Source organism: Nematolebias whitei, chromosome 6 (assembly GCF_014905685.2).
Source record: "Nematolebias whitei isolate Nwh7 chromosome 6, NemWhi1, whole genome shotgun sequence".
NCBI lineage: Eukaryota > Metazoa > Chordata > Actinopteri > Cyprinodontiformes > Rivulidae > Nematolebias > Nematolebias whitei.
Genome location: NC_056503.1, coordinates 42232335 through 42256244, shown reverse-complemented (window position 1 = coordinate 42256244; position 23910 = coordinate 42232335). Strand labels below are relative to the sequence as shown.

At 38.6% G+C, this 23910-nt stretch overlaps 1 protein-coding gene across 1 annotated transcript in view; it reads right to left on the bottom strand.

The window, feature by feature from the left end:
- tenm4 (teneurin transmembrane protein 4) overlaps positions 1-23910 on the bottom strand; it is a 209579-nt gene that overhangs the window by 149752 nt on the left and 35917 nt on the right. Inside the window, exons 2-3 of the mRNA XM_037677631.1 lie at positions 10803-11090; positions 8781-9053 (exon numbers count right to left, since the gene is read on the bottom strand). Coding sequence (XP_037533559.1) covers positions 8781-9053; positions 10803-11025 — 496 coding nt within the window. The 5' untranslated portion in view covers positions 11026-11090. The remainder of the gene's footprint in view (positions 1-8780; positions 9054-10802; positions 11091-23910) is intronic.

Here is a 23910-nt window from a genome sequence, read left to right as displayed (position 1 = left end):
TGTTAGTTCATTTTGTCAGCAGCACTGGCGGGATAAGGGTATGCAACTCCACCGATAACAGCCTCAAAGTGTCCACAAGGGCCTTTAAAACCCAGCAAATTAGCCCACAAATGAGCCAGAAAATATTTCTGCTAATCCATGATCTGAGCAGAGGCCCTGCCAAAATGAAAAAAAAAATAAATAAATAAATAACTTCATAAGAAATACTGGGGGTGAAAAGAACCATGGATGAGAGCTTGGAGCTGGCAAGTGATTTCTTAAAAGCATCATTTTGCCTGATACTCTGCTGCCAGAGTACAATCCCTGTGACCGTTGCAAAACAAAATCCCACGTTGAGCTGGATAAGGATGCAGTGAATTTCTCGACACCAGTACTCCACAAAATAATGTCCCTTACAGCATATGATCCCATTCTCTGTCCAAGCTGCCAGAAGGCAGTGATGCAACAAAATACAGCTGTTTGACAAAATGACACGTTTCCATCTGCAGGTAAACTGGTTCCATTAAAGAAAAATCACTGTGGAGTCATTTTTAAAATAATCTTCCGGTACTCTAAATATGTTTTGCTCTAATATATTTAATAACATGCCTTTTTTTTTTATAATATATAATGATTTGAGCCAACTTATTAGAAAGTTTACAAAAAGGCATCATTTATTTTCAAAAGAGAAAACAAATGTATTCAGTCTGCACTGGATTTTCAGTTTCAGACAAAAACATGAATTTAGGAACAAAGAAAACACATATATACATACATACATACATACATACATACATACGGACGGACGGACGGACAGACAGACAGACAGACAGACAGACAGACAGACAGACAGACAGACAGACAGACAGACAGACAGACAGACAGACAGACAGACAGACAGATAGATAGATAGATAGAGAGATAGATAGATAGATAGATAGATAGATAGATAGATAGATAGATAGATAGATAGATAGATAGATAGATAGATAGATAGATAGATAGATAGATAGATACTGTTTTTTTAATTGCCACATAACATTTAATGTTCTTACAGCACCAAAAGGCAAAATCCGATAATTATGTATTGCCTGTGTTTGTGTTCATATGTATCTTTAATCCAAATTTTATTGCAACTTGCAAAAGTAATCATTGAATGTACATCTATAACTCACTAACGTTTGGAATCAACCCAGTTTAAGATGACTGCCACAACTAGTCAATTTTAACATAAAGAAAAATGTCAAAACTTTATTTAATTTGACAAATATTGAGCTTAAATTTGATGTGGTATTAGCTGAGAGTCATTCATAACAACATCCGTGCTGTAACGCAGAGGTTCCCAACCCTGATCCTTGAGGAACACCATCCTGCATGTTTTAGTTGTTTCTTTGCTCCAACACACCTGATTTTAATTAATGGGTAATTAACAGGCTTCTAAAGAAAAAGAGGAAGTAATTAAATCACTGAATCAGGTGTGTTGGAGGAGGGAAACAATTAAAACATGTAGGATGGTGTTCCTCAAGGACCAGTGTTGGGAACCACTAACAGAGCATGAAAATATGGCAATATCACAAACGATTATATTATAATCTGTATAATAATATAATATATTAAACAAAAACAATATTTCTGTAAATATAACATAAAACATTTAAAACCTAGCGCTCCTTGAAGGAATGCATATCGTTAACAACCTAAGGTTTTAAACTAAAATCCTCTTGTGTTATAAAATGACAGTGTTTTAATCATTTTTGTTGAACCTTAAAAAATAGAACTGTTTTACCTTGCTTCAAAAAACAAATAATAATAATAATAATAATAATAATAATAATAAAAACTGTAGGACAGTGGGACTTGTTAAAAAGGTCATTCCATGTACAATTCCAATTACACTTTGGAGCTGATATGATGATCAAGTGTGCAGATAAATAAAAGTATTTAGCAATTCATACTAATGTCCATGTCATGTGAATTTGTGATCACTGCAATTATGTGACAATAAAAAAAATAAACAAATAAATTTCCCACAGACGACAGGATTCAAACAAGAAAAGAAGACAAATGCTTATTATCAACATTAAAAGCACATTTTGTTGGCATGCTTGATTTTTTTTTTTGACAAATGGAAAAAGTTTATAAGTAAGCAGACATGGGTAAGAATTGTTTATTTAACCGTCATAAAATATTGCCTGATTTGCGCAGATATGTGACAGTTCTATAGGAAACTTCAGATCTGTGTATCCACCATATAAAGATGTAAAGATGTAAAACAACCCTAATGAATGCACCTCTGTATTGTTGAGAAGTCTTGTCTAATTGGAAGTGTGATGATGCTTCTCCCCACTGGCTCCAGAACGTGAGGAAAAGCTCCAGAGAATCAGTTCAAAGTGAACACACATCCTAAACGTAGCGTGTGCATCGCAGTAATTTGCTTAGACGTCTCAGACGGGTGTGGCCATCAGCGGAGGTATTTTAGTACGCTCAGCCTGCCAGATGCAAGATTAAGTTACACCGGTTTTGTATCAAAGTCTAAAAGTGCTGTTTGTTGCGTGGTTATTTTTAGAAACCGTATCATTATGCAAAGGATACATTTTTAATGCGAGTTCTTATTTTCTTTCATCTTTTGTGACTCGGTAGTCTGGTGAATAACAATGAAAAACACATGGAACATTAATTTTCTGAAAACGGTTGTTTAAAGTGCTTTAAACATTGATATGCTGCCGTTTCTTTGGGTGTTACGAATTCTGATTTAACACCACCGGGGTCAGTTAAAGAAATTTTAAAAAGAAACGTGAGTCTTTTCAAGAACTGGATCCATAATAGCAAAACCCAATACTAACTAGTAAAGCACAGTAGGTGTTTTTGGAAGCAGGGCAAATGTGGTTTGAGCCTGGAATAATAAAAGTGAACAAAGGTTCTTTCAGTTCTTGGGCATGTGACAGCTGATGTACTTCCCATTCAAGTTCAAATCTGCAAGAGATTTGCTTTACAAAGCTTCTCGGTTATTTGGGCTGTATGTGACATGTTTCGTGAGGAGCACCTGTCTCTTGCAGTCATGCTATGTTCAAAGATTCGGTAACTGAAAACCATCCTGGAGCTCTTAACCTCAATCTTTCAACATTTCAAAGTCACTCAAGAATCTTACACCCCCCACCCTTCCTCCAAAAAGCACCTGATGCAGGTAACAAGGGAATAAATCACTGTGGGGTTTCAACTCACTGCTGGAACTTTTGTTTCATCGTTTGTTTTATGTTTCATTACAAGAGGCATGTGCAGGAGGCATTTATAATGGTAATGTTGCACATTGCTACCACCAAATATATAGCACTCCCACATTACCGCCACTTTCCCAGCATGTAGGATGAAGTGCTGTCACTATCTCCGATGCTAGCTGCTGTCCTTCGTGAGCCATATACATCTGATGCATTCTTATCTGCTGTAAATTCACTTTGACTTTACCAGAGAGAAGGCGGCAGATTTCAGCTCAGCCTGAAAAAAAAAAAAAAGGCTAACAACAAAAAAATAAAAAAATCTTTGCATCAAATCTACTGAAAACAATGTATAGTTGTAAGAATAATCTCAAGAAATACAGAAGGGGGGTTGAGATGAAACCCTTCAATTAGACATGGGCAGTGATTTTTGAATTTTCAAAAGCTGGTCAAAACTAAATAAAAAAAAACTAATGCAACATTGTACTGCGTACCTGCCCTCACATGCTGCATATTTATTACCCATAAACTGCTATATTCATCTCAATCTGCTCACAACAGACTCATGTTCAGGCTGCTGTTAAATACACCATATTATATTATTATTGTTTAGTGTATATCTTAGATCCTTATATACGGTTTCTTTTTATACTTTATGTTTTTGCTATTTTTGGGTGTAACTGGGACCTTGAGTTCACAGTTTCATTCCACCTCATGTACCACATGTGATGCTAATGACAATTAAAAAAAAAACTTGAACCGTGAGCTTTTGAACCAACAAAAAAAAAAGGAGAGAAAACAACTTGTAGCATTCCAATGTGTTTTTTCCATTATAGTTTATTTTAAAAGGCTTATAAAAATGGAAACTATGCTCATGGGTGAGTGCAGCTTTACTGCCAGCATTTGCGCACCTCAATGATCTATTGGACCGAAGAATATAAAGATCCCCGGCTAGCAGGATTAGCAGCAACACGTCTGCTTTGTCTGTTGCAACTGTGTGGACATGAATATTTGTTTTTGTCAAAATGATCATGGACCACGGTGCAACTACACTGGGGTAAAACGATGGGATGGGTGTGTGCTAGGTCCAAAGTTCGAAGAAAAAAAAAATACTGATGAATTCCAAGATTGTTTTTGCTAAAAAAAAAAAACCGACTATCTGCACTTATGAGTTAAAGAAAATCAAAAAACCTAAAGCTCGTTTCATCTTGTCCCCCCCCCACACACACTTTTGTGTTGAAATCACAAGTTTTATTGTATTATTAGAAGAATATGAGAGAGACGTTTGCACATTTTTAAATGCAATCCAATGGGTTGGGATAAAAAGCCCTAACAAATGTTTAATCTTAATTTATCATAATCATTCTAAGTGCTGGTACAATACGATGCAAAGCAATGCTTAAAAAGTAAATGGGGAAAAAATAGCTAATTGCATAACTAAAGTTAAATTTGCACATTTATTTTGATCATTAAAATGCGCGTTGTTGGTTTTGAATTGATTTGAAATAATCTTCAGGTCTAGCAGAATTTCTTAAAATAAATGTGCTTTTCTCAAGAAAAAAAAAAAAAAGCTTGTTTGAGTCTATTTTAGAGACATATCCTTCAAATGATCAAAATTATTTAAGTTTCAAAGTGTAGTAAACATGGATTCAACCGGGACCCAAACAAGAAGCCATCCACAACAACCGTTGCATAATTCCTTAAAATAGCCATGTGTAATCAGGCTTGAGAAACACAACTCAAGCACAAGTTTAGGCAGTTAAACTCAAGAGCTAAAGCAATCTGTTGTGACAGCTGTAAAACGCAAGTCCACCATCGAAGCTGTTAATTTGTTGTTGGTGGCGTTTTTTTTCCCCATCACATAGAATGTGACAGAGTCAGCCAGAATGTTTGATCATTTTCATCAACAGTCATTTTGCTTCTAATAATACCGATGATGATGTCAAATAAAAACTGCCATAAAACAACAGTATAAAATGGAATTATGGGAAATGCAAGAAGAGCTCCACAAGCACGCTGCTTGATTTCTGCTGGAAAACAAAACGCAGTTGAAAGGCTGTGGGAGGACTTGTGCCCAAATAAACACCAATTCCATCTCAAGGTTTTCTCCAAAGGCAATATAGCAACCTGCATTGGAGAAATGAGCAATAATAGAAAAATAAACTTCAAAAGCTACATCAAACAGTCCCAACATGGGCCATTCCACTAGCATAAAACATTTGAATATAAAAAAAGACTTTACATAGAAAAAAACAAAAAAACACTTGTGCTCTGGATTTTAAAACGTGAACTGTATCACCCAGCTGCATTTTAGAACAAGATCAAGGTTTGTATGTGTTTAAACATATATATCGCAATGAATGAAGAGTAGATCAGAACACAAGTAACCACCCAGTGAAACGACCGGTAATAACATTTAGGTCTTGGAAAAATCCCACCATCAGTCACACAAACATCATTCTATCAAAAATAACTGTGTAGGCTTTAGCAGCACTTTTTTTCTTCTTCACAGGTTATGGAACACACAAATAATTCCTCAACAGGCTCTGTGGTTATCTTTGGTGCTGGTTCTCATGGTTACAGAAATGTAATAGCCCAGCCATGACCGTGGGGGAACGCTGGGATTAGAGCACACATCTGGGTAAGCCGTTACTGGGTATAAACCAAAGAAAAAGCAAGCCTTTTCCAAACAGACTGGTTTGACATCTTGCTGTTCGGGCTCAGTATGATGTACAATGACTCGGCAATTAACAGCTGTTGGAAGTGTCTTTGAGGGGCTCCCTAGGGACCACAGCTAGCATGGGTGGGATGCATACACAAAGCTGTATGTGCTTTGTCAACTTTTAAATGTATTCCAACAAGCATGTGCACAGTATAGGTACATTACTGTATTCCCACCTATGCTGTCAGAATACTCTCCAGGGTGTGGACTACAATCATCTGGGGAGTGTGGTATCAGGGCATTACAAATGGATCCCCTGGGACCTGGGAATTGTAGGGTGGGGTCTGTACAGATTAGTTGCAAATCTGATGTCATCACATCCCATCAGATTAGTCTCTAGGGATTTGGTCTTACTGAGCTCAGTTTTTTTGGCAAGTTTCAAACTGGCATCTATGTAAATACCAAGTTTCCCCAGTAGAATATTGAACTAGAACAAGAGTTACTGCCTATCAATGGTCACGCGGCACCGCTGCTCAGTGGATTTACAGACAGAAGATGGAGCAAATCACTATTGAATTCCAGTAATTTGAATAGCTTAAAGTATTTGTTCAATTAGTGTTTACCTTAGACTTTCAGTATAATTTAACGGCAATCAAAAAAAAGGGTGACGATTGTCATTGCACAAGAACAAGGATGAACCTTTCCAAGGAGCGTTGTAATAGGCAGGACGTTTTGTTCATAAAGCACAAGTGTTGACTTGGAATCACAGCGTCAAGAAAATTGTTTTAAAATTACAGTTGCTTATTTGCATGAATTAAAACCAGGGTCAAGTAAGTCACATGTAAAAAGGAGGGGGGGGAACTGCCCAGCGGCTTGAATACATTAATGCAGAGTAAATGGTTTGTTGATTTAAATAGATTAAAGCACACACAAGAAGGCCTGCTCGATGGATTTTAATTAACTTGCCATATATAAATTGTATGTTATCTGGCTTTACTGAATTAAATGCTGAATACAAGGGCTCTTTCTGCTTGGGTGAGTGGAATAAAGGGCTACTTAGAGCCTTGGCTGGGTCTCATAGAAGCATGGTGCTGCAGCTACGGGTGATCCGAACACATTCCAGAATACCAGCGCCTGGACCCCCCATCCGTGGCGATTCTCTTTAATTATGTACAATACAGCCAAGTTTAGGGCCCAAGGCACCTCAGATGATCAAGCCGAAAGATGCCACCTTTTCCCCGAGTCATTGGGGCAAATGAATTCCACTTGCAAGAGTCATCTCTGTCAGTTATAATGAGGAGATGATGCGTAACGTGGCACACTCTGAAATGCAAAACTCCTCAGAAGCTTCTGTGGAAGGCTGTGTGGGGCAATTAGACTCTTTGCTGCTGGTGCTTTGATGAGTTTCTCTATCTGGGAACAATGTCATAAATCTGCTGCGTAATATGCTCCGAGTTGAGTTAATGCTTAATTTTACATCTGGAAGTAAAAAAAAAACGATTTTTGACTTTTAGTACAGAGCAATTTAATATCAAAGAATGTAAATGATCCAGATCGGCAGAAAATGAGGCAAACATGCAGAGACTGGCATAAATTATGGACTCCTACATGGATACATATAAATTTAAAGAAGTATATCCACATCGCATTGCCTGAACACGGCGACGAATTTTCTTCAAATGTCCTTTTTCAAACAGACTATTCAAGAAACAGTCAAATGTTTTTTTGAGTATATAACTATCGTGTTGGAAATTTATTGGAAACAAAGCTATGATTTAAAGAATATATTCAGTCAATCTGCTGCTGGCTTGTAGCATTGTCTTTGTTTTATATTAAGTGATTCTTTGATCAAGAGCCATTCGTGCCTTCAAGGACAAAACAGAAACCAAGTTACAAAAAAAAAAAAAGCGTATGGCTTCATATTCTGGCACTACAGGCACAAGAAACCTGTCAGAAGGTTTTCTGTCAGTTTAAAAATATGTAGTGGCTGAAGCACAAAAACATGAAGAAAACAAGTGGTTTATGTGCAAAACTGATAATTGTATTTTATTTAGCAACTTTTGTCCCTATCAACCTAAATTCAAAATCCTAAACTACTTCTTCTTTCAGCTCTTCCCTCTTCAGGGGTCACCACAGTGAGCCTCCATCTCACTCTGTCCTCACTCCACCTACTTCCATGTCCTCTCTAACTGCATCCATATTTCTCCTCTTTGGCCTTCTTCTTTGTCTTTGTCCTGGCAGCTGCATTTCTAACGTCCTTCTACCAATATACCCACTGTCCCTCGTCTGGACGTGTCCAAACATCTCAGTCTGGCCCCCTCTAACTTTATCTCCCAGTTGTATGATCTCATACCCATCCTTGTCACTCCTGAAGAGAACCTCAACATCTTAATTTCTGCCACTTCCAGTTCTTGCTCCTGTCTAATTTCTCCTGTAAATCCAAAATCCTAAACAACATGGTAAAAACAATGCACCCCATCTTTTGGAAAAAAAAAAAAAAAAGAAGCAATTCCCAGCTGAGGACTGTCAGAAATCAATTCAAACTGCCATGGGGGCAGTGGCGGCGCAGAGGTTAGAAGATGGGCCTGTGATCAGAAAGTCGCAGGTTCAACTCCCACTACCGTCAACATCAAAAATATGGGTGGAAAAGGTGAAACACCCACACCTGCCTCCACCCTCATTTGCACCACCTTGGGCCCCTGAGCAAGGCCCTTAACCCCCACCAACCTGTATAAATAAAGGGTAAATGAAAAAAAAAAACTGTATAATCTTAATATAATCTTAGAATAGGATTTTCAATCCACCCTGTGGTTTTTGATCTTTCAAAAGCAGCAACTGATAGTGATACTTCAAAGAATAAAAAAATTAAAAAAGCTGCCTAACAATAAATAAATAAAAATTATAACTTAAAGGGAAGGTCATCCTACCGTTTTCTGTGTTCTCATGTTCGGTGTCGGTAAGAGTTAGATTGGAGTTGGCCCTGCTGGAGAGGCACGAGCTGCGGCCCGACTTGGTGTTGCTGCGACCCCATAGTCTGACCGCATGTTCTGGAGACATGATGCCGTCAGTCTCTGTGTCTGCATCCGAGCCCACACTGACGGAGTAATCACGGTGCGGCATCCCCATTTCAGTCCTGTACGTGGCCACGTGTGAAGGGAGGGCTTCTCCAAAGCCAAGGTCCCGAAGGGAGAACTCTGCCCCTGCAGCAAGACAACAATTACAGAACTCTGGGAATTAACACTGAACTGCAACACATACATCCTTAACTGTGCACGGCAAATATCTTTAAATAAGTTAGTAGTTATTGAGTAGGAACTAGAGATTTACCAAATCATCTACTGTCCTCTAATATAAACTCGTTTACTCAGTGGTGAGGTAGTGAAATGTAGATGGATTAAGTATTGGTATTATAAAGGTTCCCTTTGCTGTATAAAGTCATTGTAAGGTAATAGCATATTTGTAAATGCACCTTTTGAAGCATTCATCTTACACTTACTGTATTTTATCACATTGGAGTCTTTTTTTCCAAGGAGTTGCCATAGTTTCAGATTAAAAAAATAAAATACCAGTAATAGTTTCTACACTGTCTTCAGTTTTTGTCTCAATACTGTGAACAGATTTTAACACCAATTAAAACCTAAACTTTTTCAATTCAATTCAGTTTATTTATATATACAGAAGTCATCTCAGGGCACTGAACAGAAACATTCATATGTAAAAATAATAATTTAACAATAATTATCTGAGGAACAGACTGCTTTGAGTTTAACTTCATCACAGACTCATCTTGAGCAAACATGAAGGTGACAGCGGAAAGGAAAATCTCCCTCATGAGGAAGAAACTTCCAGCAGAACCAGGCTCAGGACAAGCGGCCATCTGCTTCAACCGGCTGGGTTTGAGAGGAACAGGAAGGAGGAACAGATACACAATGGCAGGTCGAGAATCACGTGTTAAGATATGTATAATATCAAATGAAATGTTTAACAATTTATTTAGGAAATGAGGTCAATTTGTCTTCCAGTAGTCTAAGCCTATGGCAGGATAACAAGCCAACCCTAACCATAAGATTTATCAAAAAGGAAAGTCTTAAGCCCAGTCTTCAAACTGGACAATGCGTCAGCCTCACGGACAGAAACTGGAAGTTGGTTCCACAAGAGAGGAGCCTGATAACTGAAAAATCTTCCTCCCATTCTGCTTCTGGAAATTCTAGGAACCACGAGTAAACCTGCAGTCTGAGAACGAAGTGCTCTGTTAGGAAAATATGGCACAATAAGATCTCAAATATAAGATGGAGCTAGGTTGTTGAGAGCTTTGTAGGTTGTCACAGTCTATCTAAAAAAAAAGTAAAATAAGTTTGTCTTCAACATTATTACAACTAACAATGCACCAACAATAGATAAAAAATATACGTATATTTATACTTTGTGTTACGTTAATTTGTCGTTTTATTTTTTTAATTTAGCATTTGTTGGGGTTTCCATTAGATTGTAGATTTGTTTAGTTTCCCTATCACTGTTTCCCTCAGCAATCCTTCTTTTTAGCTCCTTTCCTATCTGTCTGTAATGCGCAATCAATCCACCTGTCTTTCATTCAGCAATCACTTTCCCACTGCTTATGGTCCTTGGTCTTCTAAGTCTTGGTGTTCTTTCTGTTAACTTTCAGTTTGACCTTTGATCATCAATAATGTATTTGAGCAAAAAGGTCAAAACATGGTTTTCTTTTAGAGTTTTCCCCACCATCAAGGGCAGTTCAAACCAATTAATAACCAGGCTACGCTGAGTGACCTCAACTGAATCCTCATTAAAAAACAATGATGACTGTACAAAAATCAGACAGTAATGTGTCTGTTAATCAAGTTTAGCTAATGTTGTTATAGATCAGACTGTTGACATGAATTATATTGTCATCAGCTGACAAAATGGTGTCATGTCGCTAATATGTGTCTAACCTTGCCGGCCAAACTCATCCGCTTCATGATGAACCACTTCTTTGACCCGGCTCCCATATGCCATCCTCGAATCGTGGTCGAAGGCTTTGAGTGTTTCGCTGGAGCTGTAAGATTTCGGGTTGGGTTTGCCATCTTCACTGTCTGCCGACGAGCTGGTGTATCGACGCTCTGTGTCCTGCCGGGTCGTGAGCGAGCGATACGGCCTACGTTCCTTCACCTCCATGGCTTGCCTCCACGCTACTTTCAGGATAAAATGTGGACGATGATTCTTGTTCAGTTTCGGCGATTCTGTGCAAGAAAAAAAAAATCATTAAATGTGGGGAAGATTTATTTAGGTAAAACTGCTCAAAGAAGATCTTGCAACCACATACTAAAAATATAAATACACTAGTTTGTGCAAAAACATAAACAAAATATTTAAAACATCATCATTTAAAAAAAAGTCAATAAACTTTTATTACCAGAAAACACATGTTTTGTGTTTTATTGCCAATTAACAAAGTCACTGCAGAAACCCATTCGGTGTAATGCAAATGCAGGTTCCCAGCCAGTTTATGCAAGGCTCAGCACACAGTGAAAGAACAAGGAGTCACTGGGATTAGATCTAATAAAACATGGCACAACAAATCATGCATCTATAAAATTTATGGCACAAGTCCCCCACAAATATTCTACTTTATGTGCCATACAGAAAAGCTGAGTGTCTGGCCTGTGTAAAAGTGGCAGGTGTCCTTCCATGACTTGTGTTGTTTACAAGTTACAAATCATCAGAAGCCTGAATAGTGTGGTGCCAGACACATCTAGGGCTACTCTGAACCAGCAGAGGTGATTAAAATCTGCATCGTAAAACCTCAACTGCCAAACAGCACACTGAGGAGAAGATCAATAGGGAGGGGGGATTTTAGTATTCAGATATGCACTATGCATTCTTTTTTCCCTCTTGCTTTCAAGGACAAAAAATTGAAGTGAATATAGAAAAAAATAGAGCGTGCTGCGTCAGTGAAACATGGGATGAATCAATAGGTAATTGTACAGTCGTTAAGTGACGATGCCTTGCAAGCAGCTCATTCAATGTGACCATGTGCTTTAAAATACTTTAAGTTGGATTAACAAATGTCAATGTGCAAGTAAACTGTATTAAGGTTTGGTCACTGTTTATTTTAAAGCGTATACAGTAGGTAGTCAACATAAGAGGCTGTAGCAATTAAACATACCACACACGCTTTCTTTAAAGGGACTTTACTTTTAATCATGATTAAAAATCAAAATCTTCTCACAAATGCCACAATATTCAGCTTGCATACATGCTGCTTCCTATAATATTATGTTCCTATGGACGCCATCTATCACGATGCGCTAAGATTCATAACTGGCTGTTAACTACCGTAACCATCACTGCACCCCGTATTCATTGGTCAATTGGCCATCATTAACTTCACCACATGTGGTGCGAATGACAATAAAGAAACCTTGACCTTGACATGTCACTTTGTCAGTGTAGCTACAGTATGCACTCTCAGGACATAATTACTTGCAGTGTGCACTTGGCAAACGGGCCTTCTCTTACTAAGTTGTAACTGGGACCCTGTGTACACAATTTCGTTCCACCACATGTACCACATGTGATGCAAATGACAATAAAGAAACCTTGACTTTGACATGTCACTTCGTCAGTGTAGCTACAGTATGCACTCTCAGGACATAATTACTTGCAGTGTACCCTTAGTGCGGATCGGACTTGGCAAAAGGGCCTTCTGTTACTCGACTCCTGTAACACATTGCAAAAAGATCTGAAGTGGTCGACTTTGACCACTCTAAGGGATTTTAAACTGCCCACTTCACTGCAAAAACCAACATAGACATGTTCCTGCTTTTAGTATTTTGCGCCACTTTATAATGTAGCTGTCTTTGTTTCGTTTTTTTTGCATAATTTCTCCTATTTTTCATTTTATATGCTTTCTTATGGATGTCTATTGTTGTCTGTACCGCATCTGTGTTCTTTGTTTAAAACAGTTCTCTCTTGTAAATGAGTCCTTGAGGCTCAGTGAGACTAACCTGCATAAATAAAGGTTGAACTCATTGGAGCAGGAGCTCTTTGAACAGGAGATAAAAACTAATACTGCCAAATCTGAGATTTTTTTTTGACAATATGCCGTGTTGTTCAACCAAGACTTTATTTTTCTTCCTACAAGATAAGCTCTTTATGAAAACTGTATGAGATTTGTACTGGACAGAAGAGCAAAAAATAATCCTTAGTGAACTATATTTGCCCCTGCTCTGAAAAGGAAAAAGAAACGTTTCATTTGAGACATCATTGTTGGCTTTGGGGGTCGCCTTTTTGTATGTATTGACAGCTGAAAAGATCTCAGTGATTAATGATTTGAGGCCACATGGGAAGTGGGGGATGAGGAGGAAGGGGAATGGTCCCACTCTGCAGTCACAAGAGCTCTTCAGCTGCTCCTAACATTTCAGACTCGCCTCATATGAGTTGCTAATTTTTACATTTACCTCAAGATCCTTGACGATATGCAAATGTGAGAGGATGGGAAACAAGCAGCTTTCCAAAAGTTTCAAGAATGTTCTGTAAAGTGTATTGTTTTTGTTTCCAAAGAGCTGGACTTGGAGCTTTGGCCATCGCTCTTCTGCAGAGACCTTCCTCCTCATTATTAATCAGCTCATATGCAATGAGCTGTACTTTTTAGACCATGGGAAACCCAGCAAGGTTTTTCAAAGAAGCATTATACCACGCAAAATGACAGACGATGTGAAATGCAAATTTCCTTCCGTCCTGGACTCATATTCATCTTCATAAACAGCCCATGAAAGTAAATAATTGTCAACAACTTCTATCTTTTGGTGTTGTGTTAAAGTAAAGCCTGTGCTGTATTGTTTTAATGCACTCGTGTGTGAAGATAATGAAAAAGGGTTGATTTAACCAAGATGCCTAATCGCTCACTGAGAGACAGGTAATAAGTTATGTAAGGACTACCACTGAAGTGTTATCATCTCCAGATAAGAGTTGGCAGACTGTGGGAAACATCTTGAAGTAATGAAAGAGAAGGTTTGTGGAAGAACTTTCACAAAGACTCAAACATTACTGGCGAAGACCAGTGAAAAAAATAACTGCTATTGATTGAAATCTCTAAAAAAAACTAGATAAAGATCGTACTCTCATTTCAAAGACAAAGTTCTCCCAAAGCCTCAGTTGCAGAGCTTAAACAGCGCCAACAAGGAAACTAACTGCATATCTTTGCAATGATCCAAAATCAAATGAGGTCTCTCTGGATGGACAAAAGAAATGATGGATGTTCTGTTTTCTTCTTTAAAGCAACTGCAGAATCAACCTTTTTCAATTTCATTATCTACAATGGGATAGATTACGGTTAGTCTGCAGGTGTAAAGGAACTGTATAGCAGCGGTAATGTGGTTCTACAAAAAAAAAAAAAAAAAAAGTGTTGCAGGAAGTTTTGAAATAAACAGTGATAATGCTTTGATGTTTTTGGGAAGGGGTGACAACAGATTCAAGCATTCTGAATAATAAAACCACCAGAAGTGAATTCAGGTCTTCTGGTCTGTTCTCAGGCCTTGTTCACATGACAGTGACCTCTGGTAAGTTTGTGGTTTTTTCCATGTTTACTGGAGCAAATGAACAAGAAAAATAAATATTTACATTGATCCAATGTGGTTTCCATACCTGGAAGGGTTGCCAGATAAGAAAAAGTGAAGTTTTGCGCCGTTGCTTTAAAATGATTGTATTTTGACCCAAACTATCATACATGCTGAGTGAGGGTGTGCTTTCCTGGAGGAAGGGGGTTGTAAGATGAGGTGTGCGTTGTATTTGGTGAACATGTGCACAGAACTGTGAGGGACTTGCAAATTGTCCAGGGTGCACACCGCCTCTCACACAGTGACTGCTGGATATGGGTACCAGTGACCCCCGCAACCCGAAAAGGAAGAAGTAGGTAAAGATAATGGAAGTATGGATGGATGGTGCACATAAAAGGAGAGACAAAAAAAAAATGTTTATGTTTATCTGGCATGCCAGGCTCAGCTCATGGTGCATACTGTCTCAGCATGCTTACAGCTACATCCAAACTGGTGAATGCACGAATGTTCCTTCAGACCAGTCCTTCTCAAATAATGGGGTGCGCGCCCCCTGGGGAGGGGGCTGGGGCAATGCCGGGAGGGCGCATGTGACTCTAGAAAACATGCTTTTTTGCCACAGGGAGTAGTTTTTTTGTTTGTTTTTTTCCCACTATTCTCATTTTGTCACGTGCGTTCCTAATAATAAAGTTATGAACAAACATGGCTGCCTTGTCATTTTGGGAGCCATGCATGAACCATGTCTCTCCTCTGCTGCTGACACGATAAATAAACTCCGACCATCAACTCCTCCGTCCTCCGCTACTGTTTTTATGTTGATGCGCTCTGGACGTCACTCGTAGCTCGCATGCAACAAAGAGTAAACTCAAGCGAGAGCGACACCTGCCCCCTCTTTCCTCTTTTGCGTTGACAAAACGTTTTCGTTTTATCGATCAGTTTGTCAAAGCGCAATTTACAGAAGTAATGTTTAATAAATGTTAGGAGCGTATTCTTTGCTAACAAAATCTATTCACCTCCTCAGTTAAGCTGCTGTTTTTATGATTCTCTGGACGCTTGTCATCCACAGCTCGCATGTGACAAAGAGTAAACTCAAAGCGAGAGGGTTACCTGCCCCCTCTTTCTTCTTTCATGTTGACAATTTTTTTTGTTTATTTTATAGAAGAGTGTACTCATTGATCCTGACTTCATTTTGATTTAAAAAATAAAATAAAATCAACATAAATTGTTTTATTCATTTTTGTTTTGTAGGTCAACGTGTTTTTTATAACACTTCTGAGTTAAAATGTTGCTGATCAATTTGAATTTATTATTATTTATTGATTATATTTGATTATATTATGATCACACTTTAAGTTGTTTCTGTTACAGACTTAAAAAAAACAATGTTAATAAAGTTATTCTTTGTTGTTATTGATCTATATATATATATTTGTTTTCTTTAATGTTAATAAGGACACAATGTTAGGCAGAGGTGTACTTATAACAGCTTTATAGACATACTATTTACAGTTGCGGTGGAGAGTTGTGGGGGGGCGCGCGAAATTTTTTTTTTTGGGGGGGGGGGGGGCATAACAGAAAATAATTGAGAAGCACTGCTTTAGATCAAGAATATTGTTTGTTTGCTCCTACATGCAGAAAGCGAGTGTGAACACAAAACTCTGCCATTTATTGTAACTGTTGTTGGTGCAGAAGAACTCTGACTGCAGCTGTTTGACGGTAGACTGCAGCGTGCATGTGCAATGTCACAACTTTGGAGTATTTAACACCTCTGCTAGGGGTTCCCCTGAAAACCACCAACACTGAGACCAGGATTCAGAAACTTTTGGTTTCATGAGAACAAGTGTTGTTGTGTACACGAAGAGCTGAACTGTAGCAGAAAAACTTTGGTTTTAATAAAAAAACGTGTGTCGTGTAAACAAGGGCCTCAACGTCAACTTTTCTATGTTGCATAAAAGACACAATCAGCTAATGTTTTTACATTAATGTTTTTACTAAATTGGTGTTTTTTTGGATAAGAGTAGTAGTTATGAAGTAGTAGTTAAAAAATAAAATAAATAAGTTAAACTTAGTAGCAATAACCCAAAGTTTAAAAACATGAGGGTGAGCAAAAAAACCTGGAATATGCTGAAAGAGAACATTTTGGGTGCCGGCATCTATTCTGCCTAGCATTGGTTGTTGTGGAAAAATCTGAAAGGCTGTTACTGAAGAATATAGTTGCACCTTTGATTGATCACAAAAGCGCCAATCAAGTCGCCCATGTCCCACAAAAATGCTTTCTTACACAGATGACGCCAGCATCATGGAGCCCGCGAGTGACCATTAGTCTGAGTGTACTGCTGTTCACGACACCCCCACTTCACACCTACCTGCCAACTCAGCTCTATGGCTTTTTCTCTTACTATTTCAGAGGCTCAATAGCGGCAGGTGTACTTCATCCCCAACGCTACCTTGGCTGTTACAGAAATCACATGGAGATGAGAAAAAGGCATCTGGGGTTGACTCAAAAGCTTTTTGTGAAAAGTGCTAAAGTCCGAGAACTAACCCTGAAATTGAGTGCTACAAACAGTTTGACTAAAATAATGTTATAAAAATCCAATATGAATGTGTTCACAGCGTCTAAGGGGACATTTTACCAACTCTTATCACACTAGCTTTCTCAAATTATTCAGTTTATATTGAAATTTATAGTTTTACTAATGGAACAAACTATTTACAAAATAAAGTGTAACACCTTTCTACATAATTAGGCTCAAAGTCAAAGCTGACATTATTCTTTGTGATTTTTTTTCTTCCCAATATAAATTTACTTCTGTCTTGTTTAACTACTGCTAAACAAGGCAGAATAAAATAAATTTTCTCGAAACAAAATAAAATCTGCCAAACCGACCCATAAAAGACACCCCCTGGAGTTTGAATGGCGGAAGCCTCTGTTAAAGAAATGTTGAGGTCTTCTACAGGGCAGTTGTGACCATTGCTCCGGTGTCAGCAGTTAAATATGGGGTCTAAATAGGCAGGAGGCGTTTTGTGGTACGATATAAATGCAAATGTCTCTGCACTATCCATCAAACAATTAGCAGAGTGATGAGAATTGCTATTCAGTGCTGGTGCTGCATATCAATCTGGCCTTCACTCTACTACACAGTTCTTGTCTTCCATTGTAGGTGCTCCCTTACACGATAAAGATGTTTCAGTGGCCAGTGCGAAACACGAACATTGTCACGCAACACACACACACCGCACGCACAATGCTTGCGGAATGCCCTGGAGTATAATCTGAATTGATTACAAGTTACTTGTCTGTGAAATCACTTAATTACTGATGAATTATGACATTTTTTACACAAATGAAAGCTTGTATGCATATTAAAGAGATCAACTGACGAGGTTACAGACAGGGCTTAATTTGAGCCAGATCATGCAGGAACAGGATTCGAGAATTCTCTTATTTTGACAGGGTGCGTTCCAGTAACTGTTTGCTTGGATCCGGTAACTCTCAACTTACTAATAATAAAGTCATAAACCAAAAAAATATATATTGGATAAGTAAACTTAAAATAATTACATAAACACTAATTTTAAACACAACAGCTATTTACGACTTCTTAATATCACATACTACCTCTTCAAGTAAGCATTTCCGCCTCTACCCTTAAAAAAATCTCCATCCCTAAAAGAATGGTGAGGGTGAGTGCCGAGCTAACCAGGCAGTTGTACGTGAGCAGGAACCCACAGGCAGCCGCCATGAAGAGATGAAGGAGGCACCTGGATGTTCACATGTGGAGTCGGACAGTGAATCCAGTGAAGAAGAGTCGGCTGAGCCTCAGAACCATCAAGTAAGGGGTAGGATGCTTGACAGAAGTGGAGTGTTTACAAATGTAGGTAAATGTAGATGTTTAACAACCCATTAAAATACACCAAAATGCAAAAAATCACATTTATTTTATTCAAAAATTCCAAAAACTGAAAAATATTCAAAAAACGATTGATGCCCATCTGCTATTTGCATTCCGGCATCGATCGGTTTACAAATTAAGCCCTGCTTAAGCCCTGTTCAGAACATTTAATAAAAACTAAAAATGTTTAACATATATTTGGTTAATTCTAGTAAGTGATTTAGTCAATAGATGAAAATCAATGCACTCTCCAAACATAAACAGTCTTTGGGGCAACTTGGGAGTAAATTTGGGCAGATATCAAGAACATCATCTACATGGTTTATTGAGAGCAAGGAGTGCTCCACACAGGCACTCACTTCTTTTCTCAAAGATTTTCACATGCCTCAGCTCTATAGAAAGGCTTCCTCGCTAAACAGAAAGGTGTGTTTTCAATAGACTCGAGTAGATGTGGTGGGGGTAGTTAAATGGCTTGCGAGACAGATCTGAATTTGGTGGCACTAATGCAAACCGGGGGAGCGAAGGGGGGCACAGCAGCGATGGGGTATCTCAGCAGCCTCCTTCCGGGATCAAAAGCGAGCCCCAGAAGCGCATTAACCAGAATGCATAAAAGCCTCAACATAAACAAAAGTAGCATGGGACCATTGGTGCAGCATGCTCCTTGCTGCTAATCACTCCAAGCAATTCAAGGTTTAGTCCTGACAGCAGGAGCTGCCAGTGGAATAATGCTTTTAAACCAGCCCGGTAAGAAAGTGGGAGAGGCAGTGCTTTGTTTTTTTTTTTTCCACTTTCTGCAGAGACGAATGCTGACCCTGGCAAAATACAGCTCATAAGGATTGATCCAGGATTACATATCCCAAACTGACTTAATGGAAATAAGTAATAGGTACTCTTGTGGTTCATATAGTTCTGAAGAACAATCAGGACAAGAAATTAAGTTCAGGCAGGTTTAAAAGAGAACCTTTGTAGAAGGCAAGTACTCTGGTGGTGACCTGCCGCTCATTAGTCTGCAACTAATGCTCATTACCCTGCAAAATGCTCGGCATGGACTTGATTTATAGTTTGGCCCCCAGGAAAACCAAACCTAATACCAGCTAAGCAATAATCAACTTACTGTAAACTTGCAACTGTCAAAGTCACCGTTATAAATATTTGAGGTTTGCAGCTGTAGCCCGAGGAGAGTCGGTGAGACTGAAACGCTGCAAATAAATGATGCGGTGAAGAAAAAATATTTTAAGTGCTGTTTCCATGGCTTCAGGACGGGTTCTGAGGGATTACAGGAAGAAGAAGAAAAACACCTACTCTAACTGTGAGCACCCTGAGATCAACCCAATTTGTTTGGGAGGAAAAGGATTCAGAATAATGAGCAAAACTCTTTTATTTTTTTTTTATATAAAAATAAAAGCATGCCACAATAAGAGTCTCTTCTGCTTTTGTTTTTACCAGAGTGCTGACACGGTTATGTTGACTTTTGCTCAAATATCAGCTTGTAGGTTTATTTTAGGCTTCTTTAGCTGTGAGAAACGATCATATTTCTAACTTTTGCTAAATTTTCCTGCTGGCAGAATAACAAGCTAAAAAGCTGCACGTCCTCAATAACTAAAGTACCTTTTAAGAGATGTGCTTTTTGTTTTCTCAACTTTTTATTAAACAAACCAAATGATGTATCACACACATATTTCTAAAACGGATGACAAAGAGGATGTGAGCTGGTGTTTTTGTTTCTCTTTGCAACACTTTAAAAAGATTTCCATTCAAACTAAAGTATGAACAGTCATTCCAAAACGTTAACGGGTAATATTAGTTCAGAAGCTGAAGCTTATTACTCACAATATTAATCTTGCATCCAAATGGACAAAATAAATGTCTGATGTTCTGTGAATGTACTGTTTACAAAATGAGCCACAGATGTTGTCACACCATAACGGCACTAATGATCCTACAGTTAGAGGATCCAAACACGGTGCATGAGTGATGCTTAGCAGCACAACGCCGTGATTCAAGCGTAAACTCAACTAATTCTGTTGAAATAAATTCATTTATTACAGAAAAGTAGAAGAAAAAAGGGTCAAACAGAGAAAATCCATTGTGTATCTCAAGTAATCAAGCCAGATTTTAGTTGACTCCTGGCAGCCAAATACGTCCCACATCTATCTCCAGTGGCCGCTTTTGTTTGGATTTCAGATCTGTGTCCAATATGCAAATAATCCAGCAAATCACTTCATTTCTATGGATCAGAGAGAACTGACTGCAGCTCGTGTCTTGTTTTCTCAGCACCCAACAAACAAAGCATCGTCAAATGCAACCCAAAGTTGTTGCCTGTGTATGTTGTGTTTGGAGCGATGAATTTTCAAATTGGTCATTTGAAAATTTTTTTTCCCACCACAATGACAAAGTTACGGCTGCTGAAAATAGTTGGCATAATTGACATTATCATTTCTGATAATTTATATAATTCTTTATTTGACTGTTGGAGTCAACCTCCCCACAATCACAGACATTTACACCTCCAGATGCAGGAAGAGGGCCACCTGCATCATGAAGGTCCTATGAATAATGTAAAAATAATAATCCCATTTAGAATGTGTAACATTTTGTAATGTAATGTTTCCATTTCTATATATTTTTAAAGATGTATTTGTTGTTTTTCTTTGTTTTTAAAAAGGCAAATATATTTTACTAAATTACCGAAAAAGAAGAATTTTGTTTCACAGTTTGCTGCAGTTTCTGAGTATTCAGGCTTTTTTTTTTTATTTTATTTTATTTTAAATACATAAATAAGAGATTTGTTTTATTTATGTCATTGCTGGCTCACTAATTCCATATACTGTTCTTGAATTTGCAACATATGTTTACACTATATTTTGTGGTATACTCAAAATGCTTAATTTGAATGTTAAAAAATAAACTTTACAAAATTAAAATTGATGAGCTTGATTAGTTTAGAATTAAATTAGGCCTTTGAAATAGTTGATGGAATAATCAAAAAATACCTATAGTATCAGCTAGACAAGTTATAAGGAAACAGACTGCTTTTAAAGAACAGCTTTGAGTTAAAGTCCCTGCAAAGACAATGCTCTTACTTACAATCTGCCACCAAACATTTATTTGGGATAACTCAAGTAGGACCATACCAAAAGAAGTGCAGACCAAAGATCAGAGACTTAAACACAGTTCACACTGGACAAAAACTCTATTAAAACCAACTGAAATGTGGATTTTATCTTGAGCGTGAAAGAAAACCACCAGAATTCAACCCAGCATCAAATGACTCTGCTGTATCTCTGGGACTATCACCTCCAGCCTGTAGAGCACTGATGTAAACGAATCAGCCACTGAGTGCAGTTCAGACAAGAAATTGAGGGGAAAAAATATGTTTCTCTACTGCAGGGACTCCCAGGAAGGCTCTGAAACTTTCAGCAGCACGAATGAAGAAAAATACCATGGATCCGTTTGACCAGTCGACAGAGCATCTGGCAGCTCAGTCCTGCTCTGAGAAGCGAACTCCCACAGTCCAGGAGAAAAATGACAAACTATTTGTCCTAAAAAGTCACGCTTATCAGTCATTTTGGTCGACCATATCCTGAAGGACCGTCAAATGTCATCTCTTATTGAAATAGTCTGCTGGACTGCCCTCAAAAGCCACCGAGGGTAACGACACCGCCACAGGCGAACCATTTTCTGAGGGCTAGAAACAAATGCCCTTATTTTAGCCTAAGAAGGTTTCAGTCCTCCAGACACAGATCAAGTTAAATGGTTATGCTGAAGATGCAGAAGACCCAGTAGGTCTTATGATTTAAATACAGAATATAAACTACCACTGTCATTTAAAAGATGATTTCATTCCACCTTCTTCCTCAAAGTGCTTCCAACGATACGGAAGAAAATCCAGTATGCATGGAGAGTGTCAATCAATCATATAAACTGGGGTAATTAGGTTTCCTCACAACAGCAATAATATGGATCTTAGCTGCACTTTGCAAAATGAATCACCTTCCGTTCCAGATTTCAGCAAATATGAACAAGAGGAGCATGTGATAACCACATGCACAACAACTAGCAACCACCACCGAGGTGAGACAATAAAAACCGGCGGATGCTCAATATCAACCGTAAAAAATCAGCACACACAGCAAAGCTGGATGAAGTATTCCTGCATGGAAATGGTTTTACTCTAAGTGCTCGACTGAGTCATCCCTGCGAGCTGTGCTTTGACAGCCACACACCTCCCACATCGCCCATCTCAACAGCCTCTGGGTGTGGCTAATCACTCCATAGCTTCATCATCGCCCAGATGACAGCTCCGGCTATAAAGATCCACTGTTTAGAGCAGGCGTGGCTGCTGCAGTGGACTGCTGTAAACACAACGTGCTTGTTTTCCAGACATGAAGGCGGAGCATCACAACACCGCATTTAATAAAAAGAAGGCATCCTCTTTCCAAGCATGGCAACATAAAACTCTTACTTTCTTTGCAGTTCAGACAAAGGTCTTCAGAGGATTTTCCTGGGCTGCTAAGAGTTGATTTATGCTGATTTGCCCCTGACTGATTATGATAAGAAATGGCTGACAGCTAGCTTGCCAGTCCTGTGTTGACCTCCACAATCCCTCTGGCTCTAAGGCACCGGAGGGTCTGCACTATCTGATCCCAATGGCTAAACATTAGACGGTGCTGAAGCATGCAGAAACCTCGAAGTACAAACGTCTATGCATTTTCTTCTCCTGGCTCATATGCTGCAGGTTTTAAATGAAGCAGATTTTCAGTAATAAAAAACCCATGTATGATATTAAATAAAGAGGAAAAACTCAGAGCTGTGCAAGGTTCTTTGGCCATTTTCATTGTTACTGCATTAGAGCAAAATGACCTTTCCTCTATCAGGGCAGGGCATTGCATCCTATATATAAATTTAATTCTCCCGATAAATTAGGATTGATCACCAAGCTCTAGGCCACAATCAGCATCTATGATCTAATCAGAGTTCAGCCTCAACAGAAAAGGATACGTCCATAACAAAAAACCATATGAGCGCCGGCAAATGCCTATAACAGTGCTGCTAAATTTGATCATCCTCTTCCTCTCCACAGGTGTGCTTTTAGCTTGCTACCTTTCAAAGGCTGCCAGTTGAATAAAATGCTCACCATGTGTAACCTCGCTGTTGTTTTCCTGCACTGGGGCTTTTACATCATACTTGCATCAGCGGATGTGAGCACCACATGCAAGAGTCAGTGCTAAGCAGGTAATGCCCCTGGAAGCCTGGCTGAGGTGATCCCAGTGAGACAGAATCTGTCAGAGGCGCCTTGCCCGGCGACACCCAGGGTAATAAATTACCCAGAATTAACACATCATCCTATGCTGCACACAGCAGACACTCAGCTCACACCAGGAGGCTTAATGGATCTATTAACCAAATGGAGGCAGGGGTACTCTGCTTCAGAGTTAAATTTCATGTTTTTAGAACAGAAAAAAAAAAAAACAACTGAAGGCTGAGAGCAATCGGATCTTCAGCTTGGTTTTATTCTTGGAAAAGTACTTAAGTCCAGATTTGAACCAAAATAAGGATTTATCTGGACCCAGACCATCTATTAAATTTAAGTAGAATTGATTTTTTGTTTT